Here is a 17,203-nt window from a genome sequence, read left to right on the forward strand (position 1 = left end):
AACCTTAATTTGGGTAACCCTTAAAGGGGTATTTACAGAGAAGCCTTCTAGGGTTTCTTAAACCCTAATGGATTGGGCCAACCCATTTATCCTAATTTAACTAGGAACTTAATTAAATAGATTTATTCTAATCCAACTAGAAGTTTAATTAAATAGCCCAAATCTAATTATAAGTTTAAATAAAATATTTGGCTCAGATACTTTATTTAGCTCAAGTATTAATTTAAGCCCAAATTATTAAATTAGAAACTCCTTTCTAATTTAATCAATTTCCATTTTAGGAAACTCTTTGCTTTATGACCACCCCTTATCATATCGACGTCATTACATTTATTTGTTTTTTTTCTGAGAGAACCTATAACGGCACAACTTCTTGCCGAAGTGTCCCATTTAACCATTTGTCCGCTCTCCTAGTTTAAGCTAGGGACCATACCTTTTGCGTATGACTCATTAGACTTCCGAATATGTTAGTAATGTGTCGGTACGAACACATAAGACAAGATTGGCGTCTAGCAAGGCATCATGCCTACCCAATTATTCAGAAGGATTCATAATCTATAAACAACCTTTCACGAGCATGCCTACCCAATTTTATTGCTTGATTATGATCACATGAGTTTTTCTTCAGTTTTTCGAATATCCTCACTTAATAGAAAGTGAATCAATAACTCTTTATTGATCTTTTTCACTATGGCCATGGATTTAAAGTGAATATCCACTGAAGGTGCCTTAAATACATCATCCTCTATCAAGGGATAAACAAGTCCCATCTTGGTTATGCGCCTATCTCCATAAGCCTCGCGATATGCCCAACGATTGCCCACGTGCAACCTTTGTCTAGGCCTATCGAAATGATGTGAAAGCTTGTCAGGCTTCTTATGAGATGACCGTGATAACCTCAGGTCCAAGGATTAGTTACGCCCATCTCGTATGAGAATACCATCAACATATAATCAAAATGGATTCTCGAGGCGAATCATGTCCAATGACATGTTCTCCAACATTGGTCACCTATGTACTTGTCTAGGCATCCCCATGCCTATAGGTGTGAGACCCCCATTGCTATCACATAGCACATACAAGTCTTATTGCAATTGTTAATGTCGATTCTTGACATTGCTACGACTTGGGACATTTAATGATGTCTAGAAACTATGATGCATCATTTCATATATTTATAGATTAATCACAGTATATATCATATGGACTTCTATCTAGTTTCATTCGGTTATTACAATAATAGCAAGAAACTAATGGAATGACTTCTTGTAAAATTAAAGAACTCTTTATTCAATAATAAATATGATTACAAATGTCAGTGTATAATTTGTCCAATCTGATTGGATTTAGAGCACCTACACTAACAGATATCACCCTCTCCATCCATCAGTAACAAATCCTTAGTCCTTCTCAAGTATTTAAGGATACACTTTACTGTTGTCCAGTGTTCCATGCCTAGATTGGACTGATATCTGCTCGTGACGCTCACAGCATATGCAATATTAGATCTTATACATAGCATAACATACATAAGACTCCCCACAGCTGAGGTATAAGGGATCTTTTACATGCTTTCTATCTCTTCGGGTGTCTTGGGAGACATCCATTTAGATAGACGTATTCTATGCTTGAAAGGTATAAAACCTTTATTGGAATTTTTCATGCTAAACCTCTTTAGCATCTTTTCTATGTATAGACTTTGGGAGAGACCTATTAATCTCCTCACTCTATCTCTATGGATGCGGATTCCCAAGATATATGTCACATCTCCTAAATCCTTTATGGATAATTTATTGGACAATCACAATTTAATTGACATCAACATGCTAATGTCATTCCCCATTAAGAGGATGTTATCCACATACAGGATCAGAAAAGCTCGTCCTCCACATACAAGGTTCATTTAGATTTCTAATGAAACCAAACTCTTTGATCTCATTATCAAAATGAACGTTCCATGACCTTGAGGCTTGCTTAAGACCATAAATGGATCTCTTAAACTTGCACACTTGATTTGCATTGGAAGACTCAAAACCACGAGGCTGCTCCATGAATATATCATCCTCAAGATAACCATTCAGGAAAGCCATTTTGACATCCATTTGCTAAATCTCATAATCGTAGTGTGCTGCTATGGCTAGCATCATTTTGATAGATTTAAGCATCACAACTGAGGAAAACATCTCCTCATAGTCAATACCATGCTTTTGATGATATCTTTTCACCACCAGTTATGCCTTGAAGGTTTGCACCTTCCCATCGAGACCAATCTTTCTCTTATAGATCCATTTGCACCCTATAAGAACTATTCCTTCAAGAGGATCCACTAGAGTCCATACTTGGTTGGAATACATGGATTTCATTTCAGACTGCATAGCCTCTAGCCATTTCTTAGAGTCGATGTCTGACATTGCCTCTTTGTAGTTAATAGGATCAATATCTTGACCATTATCTCCATATAGAAATGCTTCCTGTATCTCTTCCATCACCAAACCATATCGTTCTGGAGGACGAGATACTCTATTAGATTTGTGTGTCTCATGTGGACCTACTACATTTGGATTAACTTCTTCATTAGGATCGATTTGTGCTTTAGAATACACTTCTTCTAATTCTATTTTCTTCTCGATGCCTCTCCCTTGAAGAAACTCTTTCTCCAAAAATATGGCATCCCTACTGACCAACACTCTTTGGTTGTAGGGAAAATAGAAGTAGTACCCTTTGTAATGCTCAGGGTACCCCACAAATCTTCCTTTGCTAGAGCGAGATTCCAGCTTATCTGTCTTGAGTTTCTTTACATAGGTAGGACAACCCCATATCCTAACATGCTTAAGATTGGGTTATCTTCCTATCCATATCTCATATAGCGTACTCTCAATAGATTTACTAGGAGCCCTGTTATGGAGATAAATAGTTGTGCATAAAGCATAGCCCCACAATGATATTGGTAGATCGAAAAAGGTGATCATTGAACGTACCATGTCCAACAAGGTACGATTTCTTCTCTCAAAAACACCATTCAATTGTGGAGTTGCAGGAGGAGTTAACTGGGATATAATGCCATTGGCCTTAAGGTATTCATTGAATTCTGTACTCAAGTACTCACCACCTCGATTCGATCGAAGTATCTTAATGCTCTTTCTAGTCTAGTTCTCTACTTTAGCCTTAAACTCCTTGAACTTTTTAAAGGATTCAGACTTGTACTTCATCAAGTACACATAACCATACCATGACAAGTCATCAGTGAAGGTAATGAAATAATGATAACAACCTCTTGCCATTATAGAGAACGACCCGCATACAGATGTGGATCAACCCTACAACTCATTAGCTCTTCCACTTTGTCCAACAAAGGGTGACTTAGCCATTTTCCTGAGGAGACATGATTCACAAGTTGGGCTCGGTTTAGAACCTACTGGATCAATTAATCCTCTTTTGGCTAATTTGCTAATCTTTCTCTCGTTTATGTGGCCTAGTCTAAGATGCCATAAGTGTTTAAGGTTAGCACCATCATCACGAGAACGCTTCTCGTTGCTAGTGGGTGATTAAAACACTAATCATACAAAATATGAGAGATTTTCATAAAGGGTTTTTCATTCTAAGGTCGGTTTTTCATCAAACACATTTTCTCATATATCAAAAAATATGATACAACACAATTGTCACATATTCTTAACACTTAAGAATAAGACCTTTAACAGGAAATCTAAAGACTCATTCATATATAATAATTGAGAGATATGAATGAAGATATGACCTCAAAATATACAAACAAGTTTTTGTTATATATATTGAAAGAATTACATCATTAGTCCCATAATTATAAATGTCAGTTGCCATCTAAATCTTGTATTAGGGCACAAACACTAATATCACCCTCCCTCACATTTTAGATTTTGGTTAGGTGAGAACTGTTGAACACCACCCCATCATATGGTTAGAATATTAGAATCAAACAATCTTTCATGAAATGCACCCTCACATTTTAGTTGTCGGACACACCTAATCAGACTGATGACCCTCTACGACATGGATAGACATAATGAATCAGATTCACTGCTTAAATCTAATATTCTTTTACACATGGGAAGATTTCTGAGTTTTTCTTGGTTTGGGGGATGCCCCAGCATGGCTTGTAGACCATTTTTCTCATTTTTTTTTGTTAATATATCTTACTTACAGAAAAAAATACTAAAAGAAGCACCAAAATGCATAAATGTAGGAGATAATGCATAATCTTTTAATTTAGAAAAAATGTATTCTTCATTTAAATTAAATTAGTGTAAAACATAATAAAAGACATATTACAAGGTCAAAGACATTCATACAAGTTTTAGATGTTGCACCAAAAATAATCTTGCTAACTATTACCAAAAGAAAACCATTAAATTCAAATGTAATACATTGAATTTAAATGTAACTGATCCCATGAATAAAAAGCATTTATTATTATTGCCATAAATATAGCATTTATTTTGTATATATATTGGCTCCAAGGAAAATCTTTTGACATTCTACACTATAAAAAAGATCTTTTCTCTACTCAAGCTAGTTGTCGGAACACAACCCAAAAGATATGAAGAAGACACTTCTCAACAAAATAGTTTTCTTGGCCTTCCTTATTGTTTTTGTCTTGGGTTAGTTCTCTCCCTATATCTCTTACCCTAAAGGCTATATATTTATTGCAATTTCTACATTTTTGTTTCTTATTTTTTATACTTTCAAGACCCAAAACTTTAAAACACTTTTGATTTTCATTTTTTTTACCCCAACGAGTTCTCGAAATCATTAAAAATAAAATATTATAATTTGCTAGTTTCGACGTTATTTCTCAAAATTATATTATGAAACACATTTTTTACAATTAACCTAATTTCAAAATGATAAAAACAATTTTGAAATCATAACCAAATGTGTGCTAAATAGATGATTTCATATATAATGAGGTGACTAACATATATGTATATATTTTAGGTTCACAAAATGTAGATGCAAATGGAATTGAAGGAACAAAAGCAACAAGGATTGAGACAAGATTTGCTCTAAAGAATGAGACAAAGTGCACAAGCGACTATGATTGCCAAAATATATGTTGGCTTTATTGTAGTATCAAACATTGTGTAATTGCAACTGGCGAATGCATTTGCGATATATGCTAAGTTAGCAAAGTTTCATATATCAATGTTATGAGAAACAAATAGTGAAGAGTTTCAATGAATAAATGTGGGGCTTTTGGTATAGGATGCATTTTAATCCTTGTTGTTTTTAGAGTAAAGTTGATGGCATTACTTCTTTTAGTTTAAGATTATTTATATAGTCAAGCCACATGCACAATTTTAATTAATTATATTTATTGTATAAAATTTGGACATTAAGGCTAAAGGGTGGTGTTTGGATTTTTTTACTAAACTAAAACAATACCCCCATCAAATCCAAAGTTTAATTGGGTTGGGTTGAGTTTGATGGTGTTAAGATCAACCATTATAGATTGTTGGTTGATTTGCGACAACTACTCAAAAGTTGGTAGTTGAAAAATGTTAAACGCTCACCGAAAATGTGCCTTCAATCAAGATCATAATGACTACTTGCGAACATTTCTAAAAAAATATTTTTAATATTTAAGTCAAAAAATATGTTAAAAAAATGATTTGAATGAAATAAAGAATCTCTCTTGTACCTATTTGTTGTTGTCTTCTTATTTGGGTGAGATGCCTTGTCGCAAGTTAGGGATGAAGGCTGAGATAGCTGGGATTGAGATGAAGATTATCTTATCAAGCAGTGTGATCCAAGTGTTATATTATCTTGTGATTAGAATTTTCTATCTATCTTGTTGACACATCGAGATGAATATTATAGATAATTATAATCTCAAAAATCACGACGACTAATTTGGCCCTTAGGTTTGTGAGACGGTGTAACATATATATAAGAAATATGGTTTTGAATTCAAATCAGACCCGACCTACTCATAAGGGGTTCATGGGTTTAGGGTTTACTACCCTAAACCCTAAGACAAATATATATATATATATATATATATAATTACTACCCACTTCAGAAGTAGGGAAGTTGAAGACAAATATATATATATATAAAACAAAAATATAGAAAAAAATTGATCGTTTTGCATATAATAGAATCACTGGCTACTTTTTTACCAATAGAAAAAGAGGAGGAAATGAAACTTTCAGTTAGAAAATGCAAAATTTAACCTTATATACTAATAGCACTATCTGTACTACCAGTTTACAAAAATATCTATTAGCAAAATTACTTAATGCTCACCTACACTTGTTAAACGCTCAAGACCTTTTAAATCGAGCAAAGTCTGATTTTAAATGTCATACCATTTTCATTACAAAAGAAGAATCATTATCAGGAAAATTTAATTATTGGAGGGGATTTCAAACCATGAAGGCATCTAAGCACATTTATAAACAAATAACAACAAATTTTTCATTCTTTTGCGATTTGTTTCCACACACACACATGCACCTATCATATATGCAATTTCTTGCCAATTTCTCCTCCAAATCTCAACTTGATCAATCGGTCATAACAGTGTTAAAATCATCCTAAATTATGTTGAGAATAATTTTGGCAAGATTCACAGAGAACCCAAATATTTGAGGTAGTGGTTCATGGATTTTTCATTCAATTTACCAAGTTTATGTCACAATTTTTACCTTGTCATAACTTTGTTGTTAATCATAAAAAATGTATACCAAAAATGTCAAATTACTTTCTTCTATCGTGCCTATAATACCTATCAAACTATTGAATTTGATTCAAAGTCATTTGTTCAGAATTTGAGTCAAAAGTGTTGGAATTGGTGTACGACGATGTAGGTAAATTTAAAAATTTTTGCACATCAGACATACACAACGAAAGTCATTAATACACACTATACATAGTTTTAGTATTTAAGTGACTTGATATTTCCTCATATGAAATACAATAAATCACATAGCTATAGCCCAATGTTAGGCGGGTGTAGAAATTATTTCTATACTAAAACTGAATCCTCCTCACCACATGGAAGGCCTAGTTCATCCATACTTAACAAGCTATCCAATATCATGTCAAGGTCATTGTCACGTGCTAATCTGAGGACATTAATTCACCTGCACCTTTTTGTCTCTCTTAAACAATCTGTAATTTTCCCAGTGTAACAATTATGCAGCTATATTTTTTCATAGAAGCAAAAGCAAAAGATAATAGAGGAAAAAGCCAAGCACGTAGCCTCTAAAATTTTCTCTCCTAATTTCCTCTACATCTATGAAGACAGAAGCTTCCAATTTTTCCTCATCACCCTCCAATTTTTTGCCACATGTAAGGCATTATAATTAGCTAAGGTGGCACTAGTAGTTGAGTGTCTTCCCCAAGCTAGTCGACTGCTTGAACTGAGGCAGTCGACTCTCAATGTTGTTTTCAAAGAAGCCGCAACTGGCTCATTAACTATTATCGAACTGAGTCATTAACACTTAATGACATATTAAAAAATCGTCATTAACTATTAATAATGTTTGAGACATAACAAGTGCGTAATGTCGATACCAAATGCCATGTTATATGGTGTGCGACTTTCTAGGTTCACTGCCTAATAGCAATAGAAAATGCTAAAACCCTTTTTTATGCTGGCTGAATCACTTTGACCTGTTGCGAGAATCTCTCCATGTTCTAGTGATGTTTTGAAAGGTCCTGGGAAGGGCTTAACACCGATCCAGCACAATATAGAAGGTAATGAAGTCAAACTTCAGGTGAGCCTAAAACAGTTGACGATTACCATGTAATATAATCCTTCCATCACTCAATGTCTTGACCGAGCGAGAGTCATGGTGTGATAAACTCACAAACTCAATAACTATGTGCCAGATCTTATTAGCATGGCTAGATGACACCCCAGGAAACACTTTCCTGATTAATCATACTGCCTTGGCTAAGAATTTTCTCGTCACACGAATAGTAAACCACATAGGATGTTCGTCACACTGAAATAAGCATGACAAATCATATTCCTGAGCACCTGCCTCCATGTAATAGCAATATGAAACCACATAGATGAACGTTCCCACCTCGCAATTGAATGGTTTGGAACATTAGCAAATCCCACACACCAATACATAAGACAATTGTGTCAGTTCAAATCTAAGGATCAGGCACACAATTGCAACTTAATGACAAGATCATTATCCACAAAGTCATGTGATTAGTCATTAGTGTCACATTCAGTGCGTTGTTCTCGAACAACCACCCATGGAGGCAGGTGAGAACCGTTGAACACCGCCCCATCATATGGTTATAATAGGAGAATCAAACAATCTTTCATGAAATGCACTCTCACATTTTAGTTATTGAACACACCCAATCAGACAAATGAACCCCTACAATAGTGGAAAGTCACAATGAATTAGGTTCACCACTTAAATCTAATATTCTTTTACACATAGGAAGATTTGTGGAGTCTTTGAAAAAATTATGGTCTCATTGATATATCCATTAATTCCGTCATACATCATATGCATAATAAAATGACCAAGCATACAAAACATAATAAATAAAATGATCATGGGCTTGAGCACAAATTAAACCCAAAAATCAAAGGTTTAAGCCATGCCTACAATCACATCACGCAAGATATGAAAATCTCTTGGCGTTGCTGCATCTTATCTTGAGAATTCATTAACACTTGATGTCTTCCCTATCAACTCCTTAATGCTTGTCTTCTTTTACAACATTTGTAAATAAAGACTAAAAGAAGCAGCAAAATGCATAAATCTTCATAGTTTAATGCATAAAAGCTATATTTTATGAAATCATATTGAATTTTTTCACAGCAAAATGCTTAAATCTTCATAGTTTAATTTAAATATTTTTTAGACAAATTAATATGTGAAATATATACTTATCCCTTAAATATAGGAGATAATGCATAATTTTTTAATTTAAAAAATGTATTCTTCATTTAAATTAAAATAGTTTAAAACATAATAAAAGACATATTAAATGGTCAAAGACATTTCATACAAGTTTTTGATGATGCACCAAAAATAATCTTACTAACTATTACCAAAAGAAAACTATTAAATTCAAATGTAATACATTGAATTTAAATGTAACAGATGCCATGAATAAAAAGCATTTATTATTATTCCTATAAATATAGCATTTATTAGCGTTTATTCTGCATATGTATTGGCTCCAAGGAAAATCTTATGACATTCTACACTATAAATAAGATCTTTTCCCAACTAAAGTGAGTTGTCGGAACACAACCCAAAAGATATGAAGAAATCACTTTTCAACAAAATAGTTTTCTTGGCTATTCTTATCCTTTTTGTCTTCGGTTAGTTCTCTCTTTGTATCTATCTCTAACCCTAAAGGCTATATATTTATTGTAATTTCTACATTTTTGTTTCTTATTTTTTATACTTTCAAAACCCAAAACTTTAAAACACTTTTTTCATTATATTTTCATTTTTTTTTACCACAATGAGTTCTCAAAATCATTAGAAATAAAATATTATGATTTGTTAGTTTCAACATTATTTCCCAAAATTTGTTCTCAAAATTATTTTATGAAACACATTATTAAAAATTAACCTAATTTCAAAATGATAATAACAATTTTGAAAATCATAACCAAATGTGTACTAAATAGATGATTTCATATATAATGAGGTGACTAACATATATGTATATATTATACGTTCACAAAATGTAGATGCAATTGGAATTGAAGGAACGAAAGCAACAGGGGTTGAGACAAGATTTGCTCCAAAGAATGAGTCAAACTGCACAAGCGACTATGATTGCCAAAATATATGTTGGCTTTATTGTAGTATCAAACATTGTGTAATTGCAACTGGCGAATGCATCTGCGATATATGCTAAATTAGTGAAGTTTCATATATCAAAGTTATGAGAAACAAACAGTGATGAGTTTCAATGAATAAATATGAGACTTTTGGTATAGTATGCATTTTAATCCTTGTTGTTTTTAGAGTAAAGTTGATGGCATTACTTGTTTTAGTTTAAGATTGTTTATATAGTCAAGCCACATGCACGATCTTAATTAATTATATTTATCGTATAAAATTTGAACATTAAGGCGACAAGGTGGTGTTTGGAGTTTTTGATTAAACTAAAACCATACCCCCATCAAATCCAAAGTTTAATTGGGTTGAGTTGAGTTTGATGGTGTTGAGATCAACCATTATAGAATGTTGGTTCATTTGCTACAACTACTCAAAAGTCGGTAGTTCAAAAATCTTAAATGCTCACCAAAGATGCATCGTCAATCAAGATCATAAAGACTACTTGCAAGCATTTCTAAAACATATTTTTAATATTTAAGTCAGAGAAAATGTTAAAAAATTGATTTGAATGAAACAAAGAATCTCTCTTGTACTTATTTTTTGTTGTCTTCTAATAAACTTGTTAGCTTAAAAAGGGGGTGAATTAATCTTTTTCACCTTCTTTGAAAATTAAATTCAAATAACACAAAAGAAATAAGATTATACAAAAATTAAGAATGCAACACACAAAATTTAAAGTGGTTTAGCTATCAAAGCCTAATCCACTACCTTGGCTTATCACCAATGATTTTGCAAACACACAAAGTGTATCTTTTACTATATCTAGCAGCTTTTACAAATTTGGGTTTTACAAACTTGACTCAGCCACAATCAATTGTCTTTCAAGGATCATGCGTAACCTTTACAAGCTTTCACAAATAATGAGAAATGATTTCTCAAGAGGAAAATATAATACAATAGTGATTACAAGTATTTCTCTTAAACAAAAGAGAGATTGAAAAATTTATAGATACAAATTGTATATCTTGAAATCTCACAGAAAAATGTATTTTGTGAGCATGTGAGAAATTAAAAGCTTTTAAAAGATATTTGTATGCTTGCACAAGCTCTTGCAAAAAGTTCTTGAGTATAGTGTTCAATGTTGTGATCGGTTGTAACCTTCTTTAGCATTCCCAACAACTATTTATAGATTTCCTATATTCAATGCTAGCTGACATGTCCTTAAACAATTGGAATGTTTTTTGTTTGAGTCATAACTACCACTTTTTGTCTCTATAAAATTTAAACAACTAATATTAATTCACAAAAGTACGCCCAAATTGTCTGAAGAACATTTAATGAACTGAAAAGAAGAAATTGGCAACATTTAATGCATTTAATGGCTATATTTTTTGAAATTAGCTAGAAAATACTCGAGTAAGTTTTAGCATGTTACTCAACTAAGTTTGATCCTTACTCGATTGGATATACTATGTAATCGATTATATTTTAAGCTTACTCATGTATGAGAAAATCATTACTTGACTAATTTTTTAAGCTTCAGAAAGATGCATTATCCGCTCGATTACAAAGCTAATTAGTTTACTAAATTAGATTTGATCTTTACTCGAGTACAAAGAAATGTTATTTGATTACTTTTGAGTTCAAAGACTTAGCCATATTTTAACCTATCTGTACTCGATTACAAAAATATTTCACTCGAATAAAAGGATACCCACAAATTTTAACTTAAGATTACTTGATTAAAAAGTAGATTCACTTGAGTACAAAAGATAATTACTCGATTACAAAAACATCTTACTCAATTAATTTTAAGATGATAGAAAATTGTATCACACACTTGAGTACAAGGGTTTAGTTAGTCAAGTATATCACATCTTTACTCGATTATTCTTACATATGTAATTAGCTATTTTTGAAAATGAACTGAGCATTACTCGATTACACTCAATACTTACTCGATTAATTTTCACAATAAAACTTTCATATGTTTACTCAATTTTCACAAATAGTTTACTCGATTGACTCTCACATGCTTGATAAAATACTTGGTTATTTTGATTAAATACTCGATTTGATTTAACATATACTCGATTATTTGAACTTACACTTGATTAAAAGTTTATCAATATTAAAAATGCATTAAAAGGTTTTGGACATCATCAAAGAACCAAATTTACTAAAAAATATATTTGTTTATCCAAATTTACTAAAAAATATTTTCTCATAAAATCAAAACACAAATTTCTCAACATCTTCTTATTTGGGTGAGATGCCTTGTTGCTTGTTAGGGATGAAGGAAGGGATAGCTGGGATTGAGATGAAGATTATCTTATCAGGTGTGATCCAAGTGTTATATTATATTGCGATTAGAATTTTCTATCTTATCTATCTTGTTGACACATTGAGATGATTATTATAGATAACTATAATTTAAAAATTCACGAGGGCTAATTTGGCCCTTAAGTTTGTGAGACGATGTAATGTATATGTAAGAAATATGGATTTGAATTCGAATCAGACCCAACCTGATCATAAGGGGTTCATGGGTCAAAAGTAACTGCAAGGCAGTTACTATCCACTTCAAAAGTAAGGAAGTTGAAGACAAATATATATATATATATATATAGAAAAAATCGATCGTTTTGTGCATAGAACAGAATCACTGGCTACTTTTTTATCAATAGAAAAAGAGGAGGAAATGAGACTTTGAGGTAGTGGTTCAAAGATTTCACAAAGAACCCAAAGATTTGAGGTAGTGGTTCATGGATTTTTCATTCAATTTATCAAGTTTGTTTCACCATTTTTAGCTTCTCGTAACTTTGTTGTTAATCATAAAAAAATTATAGCAAAAATGTCGAATTACTTTCCTCCATTGTGCCTATAATACCCATCAAACTGTTGAATTCGATTCAAAGTGATTTGTTTAAAATTTGAGTTAAAAGTGTTGGAGTTGATGTATGGTGGTGTAGGTAAATTTAAAAATTTTTGCAAATCAAACATGCATAGTATGTTATTAATACACACAACATACACAGCTTGGGTATTTAAGCAATACAATATTTCATCATATAAAATACAATAAATCAAATACTTGTAGCTTGATGTTAGGTGGGTGTAGAAACTATTTCTACGCTTAGATTGAATCCTCCTCACCGCATGGTGGGCCTAGTCCTTCCATACCTAACAAGCTATCCGGTATCACATCGCAGTCCACGTCTTGTGCTTGCCTGAGGATGTTGATTCACCCGCACCTGTATGTCTCCCCTAGACAATCCAAAATTTTTCCAGCGTAACAATTATGCAGTTGTATTTTTTCACAAAAGCAAAATCAGAAGCTAACAGAGGAAGAAGCCAAGCACACAACCTCTAAAATTTTCTCTCCTAATTTCCTTTGTCTTCAGGAAGCCTGCTTCCAATTTTTCCACCTCACCCTCCAATTTCATGCCACGTATAAGGTATTACATTTGGCTAAGGCGGCACTAGGAGTCGACTATCTTCCCCAAGCCAGTCAATTGTCGAGGCAATCAACTACTTGAAGTGAGGTAGTCAATTTTCAGCATTATTTCTGAAGAAACTGCAACAAGCTCATTAACTTTTAATGAACCGAGTCATTAACACTTAATGACATATTAAAACCATCATCAACTATTAATGATGTTCGAGATATAACAGCTGCATTGTGCCGATACCAAATGCCACGCTATAAGATGTGTGACTTTCTAGGTTCACTGCCTAATAGTAATTAGATAACTCCAAAACCCTTTTTGACTCTGGTGGAATCACCTCAAGCTGTCACAAGAATCTCTCCATGTCTTAGTGACATTCTGAAAGGTCTTAGTGTAATGCCCCACTCCCACTTACGGGTGTTACTCGTGAATAATTACCCGAATTGTCCACATGCCCGGCCTTTGGTGAAGGGTGGATCATGTTTCAAGATGAAACGCCCTAGGTGGGAACTAGGCTCATCCTCCCTTTCCCTCAACCCCAGGATTCACTAGCATAATTGGGCTTTAACCACACCGCATTTGGCTATAAAGAAAACTCATGAAGATACCCAACCGTCATTTTCTTATTTATATTTAATTCTTTTTCCATCAACGAATTTTATCGGGCTCCATAAAAATCACCATTTAAATCAATCCATTAATTGATTACCAATTTTGGAGGAAAAACTCAAAAATTTTCATTTTTCGAATTTCGGCATTTATTTCCAAAAATGCTCAAAAATTTCTTTATTTTGAAAATTCCTCCGGGGCCCAAAATTAATTAAGAAATGCCCCAAATTCCCCAATTTTTTAGAAAATTTTAAAAAAATTTGCCGGCGGGGCCTACGGCATGCCCCGGGGCCCGGTGGCAGCGCACCCACACGCTTGCGTGCGCCCGCGCGCCCCAGCCTGCTGCCTATTGCTGCCATTTTCACTTCTTTTTTTTTTTTTTTCTTTTATTTGGGCTTCCAAACCCAAATTTTCCAAAAATTAAACTAAATAAATATACTTCATTTTCCTTCAAAGTTTGCCTTTATTACTCCATAATTAAGGCTCAAACCAAACTCTTGATGCTTCCATAACATTCCAAAAATAAGACTTCACCAAAACTTAGGCTTCATTATGCCATAAGCCATAATCTCATTTCAATATAAATTCAAGCATTCTAAAATATAAAATACACACATGATCTTAGGCTTTAACAAGCCATTAACAACCAAATAAAATTACATCTCATAAACCAAACACAACAAGGTAGGCTTCCCTAAGACATGCAATACACTTGAATCTCTGTTTCCATGCTTCCACAAGCCATTCCACCATTGCCTTTACTTTACTATGCTTTCACAACCTACATGTGAGGGTAAAAACCTCATGAGCTATTAAGCTCAATAAATGTGCAATGCAAAATAAATATGAACTTAACAAGATTATATGATGCCAAATGTATGCAAGTGTGGCTAGATTTCTTTGCCCTCACAACCCTCCAAGGTTAGAGGCATCAACCCACCATTTCAACCATGTTCCCAAACTAACCTATGGCCATAAGTCTCATGAAAATAAAAGAACATGCCAAATGCAACATATACATTTATGAACATACTTACAACCCATTGCAAAGCCACCCTCCCATGGGGCTATCTCTTATCTCTTCTTGAATCTTTAAATCTTCATTTCAAGAGAGCTTCCATCTTTATTTTCTCCCATCTAAGATGGCATCCCAAAATAAACTTACTTTATATTCAAGCATACTTAAAATAAAGAGAAGAAGGAACAAAGCTTACCTTGATCCCTTATCTTCTTCTTCTCTTTTTCTTCCATGGGAGACTTTCTTATCTCTCTTTCTTTCTTTCCTTTTTCATTTCTTTCTCCAAATGGCCAAAGGAAACCAAGACTTTCTCACTTTCCATTATATACTAGTTTTCCATATTTCAAGAATAAATCCTAGCCATTGGATTTATTTAGTGAGAATAAATCCTCACCCTCCAAACTAACACAATCCATGGCATTAAGTCTTGCTTAAAATCTACCATTGGATCTTTTCTCACTTTACAAGACAAAATCTTAGCCATCCAAAGGAAGCACAATCCATGTGCTTTGCTAGGTTTTAATCCTATCATTTGATTTAATTTGGAGATTAAATCTCCACCTTCCAATCATTTCTCTTTAAAATCTCTCCACCCATTTGGCAATCCATGCCAACTTCTAAGATTTAATGGTGGCCCTTTGATCACTTTCCAAATCCAAGAATTAATCTCATCCCTTGAATTTTTATTTCTTTCCCATTTAAATTAATGGGACTGTTTTCATATCCATCACATTTGAGAGACATAAATACTTTCTTATGTATTTAAATAACTCTCATATTTTCCAAGGCATTAATGGTGACCATTTACCATTTTCTTTTGGATTTTTTTTAATCCATATAATCATGCCTCTCATTAAATGCTTGAAAGACCAATTAGCATTTCTTTTGCATTTAATTAAATCACCCCATTTATACTTGAACCACAAAAAGCCAAGTGTCACAACAAGACACTAACCTTGGCTTCCAAGTTTTAATCTCATCCCTCCATGTGGCATTACCACATTAATTCACCAATTTAGGGAAAACATAATTATTTTCTCAAATAATAGAACATCTACCATTTTCCCAATATTCCATAATTAAATTCCTTTATGGAATTAAATTCCAAAATTCTCAAAATACCCTTTGTGAATTTATTAATCCCATATATCTCCACATAAATACCAAATTGGGATTTTATTCACTTACACACCTAATTCCACATAGGAATTATTTTTAATTTATCAAAATACCCTTTATTGGACTTCTCTATCCAATTTACCAAAATACCCTTCTCATGGGCACTCTCAATCTCAAGGATCTATCACCTTCTTAAGGGTATTTTTGGAAGTTTTCTTACTTCCTTTCATATTCTCTTAACACTGGTTACACTGGGTATTACACTTAGGAAGCACCTAGCAGCGGTCCAACACAATATAGAGGGCAATAAAGTCAAACTTCAAGTAAGCCTATTATAGTTGATGATTACTATATAATACAATCCTTTTATCACTTAATGCCCTAACCGAGCGAGAATCATGGTGTGATAAACTCAAAAACTCAATAACTATATGTCAGATCTTATTAGTATGATAAGATGACACCTTAGGAAACACTTTCCTGATTAATCATACTGCCTTGGTTAAGGACTTTCCTATCACACTAACAATAGACCACATAGGACATTTGCCACACTAAAGTGAGGGTGACAAATCCTATTCTTAAACATCTACCACCATGTACCAACAATACGAAACCACATAGATGAACACCCTCACCTCGCAATTAGATGGTTTAGCTCAATAGAAAATCCAGCACACCGATACACAAGACAACCATGTCAGTTCAACTCTAAGAATCAATTACACAATCACAACTTGATGACAAAATCATTATCCACACTGCCATGTGATCAGTCATCAATATAACATTTTGTGCGTTGTTCTCCAACAACCACCCATGAGTTTACCAGAGACATCCCCATGTCATATAGTATGTGATTCACCACACTTAACCATTAGTGTTGTTGCCAAAATACAACAATTAAAATTTGTGATGTGGGGTCCACTCGAGCTCGGTGTTGGGTGAAGTTAGGTTGTCGTAAGAGATGTTGCTTCGAGCTAGTCCTCGTCACTAGCTTTCGCCACTAGCTCAAGTCACCAGCTTCGCCACAAGGTTCGCCATAAACTTCGCCACAAGCTTTGCCGCTAGCTTCGCCACGAGGTTCGCCACAAGCTTCGCCATGAGCTTTTCCACAAGCTTCACCACAAGGTCTTGCCGTTAGCTTCGCCACAAGGTCTTGCTGTTAGCTTCGCCACTAGCTTCACCAC

The 17,203-nt window shown here is 33.6% G+C and overlaps 1 protein-coding gene across 1 annotated transcript in view; it reads right to left on the reverse strand.

Annotated features, from left to right (window-relative positions):
• Window positions 1-2,231: 2,231 nt before the first annotated feature.
• Window positions 2,232-17,203, reverse strand: part of LOC127807586 (uncharacterized) — a 30,181-nt gene continuing 15,209 nt past the window's right edge. The window contains exon 4 of the mRNA XM_052345602.1: window positions 2,232-2,792. Coding sequence (XP_052201562.1) covers window positions 2,232-2,792 — 561 coding nt within the window. The remainder of the gene's footprint in view (window positions 2,793-17,203) is intronic.

Source organism: Diospyros lotus, chromosome 1 (assembly GCF_014633365.1).
Source record: "Diospyros lotus cultivar Yz01 chromosome 1, ASM1463336v1, whole genome shotgun sequence".
NCBI lineage: Eukaryota > Viridiplantae > Streptophyta > Magnoliopsida > Ericales > Ebenaceae > Diospyros > Diospyros lotus.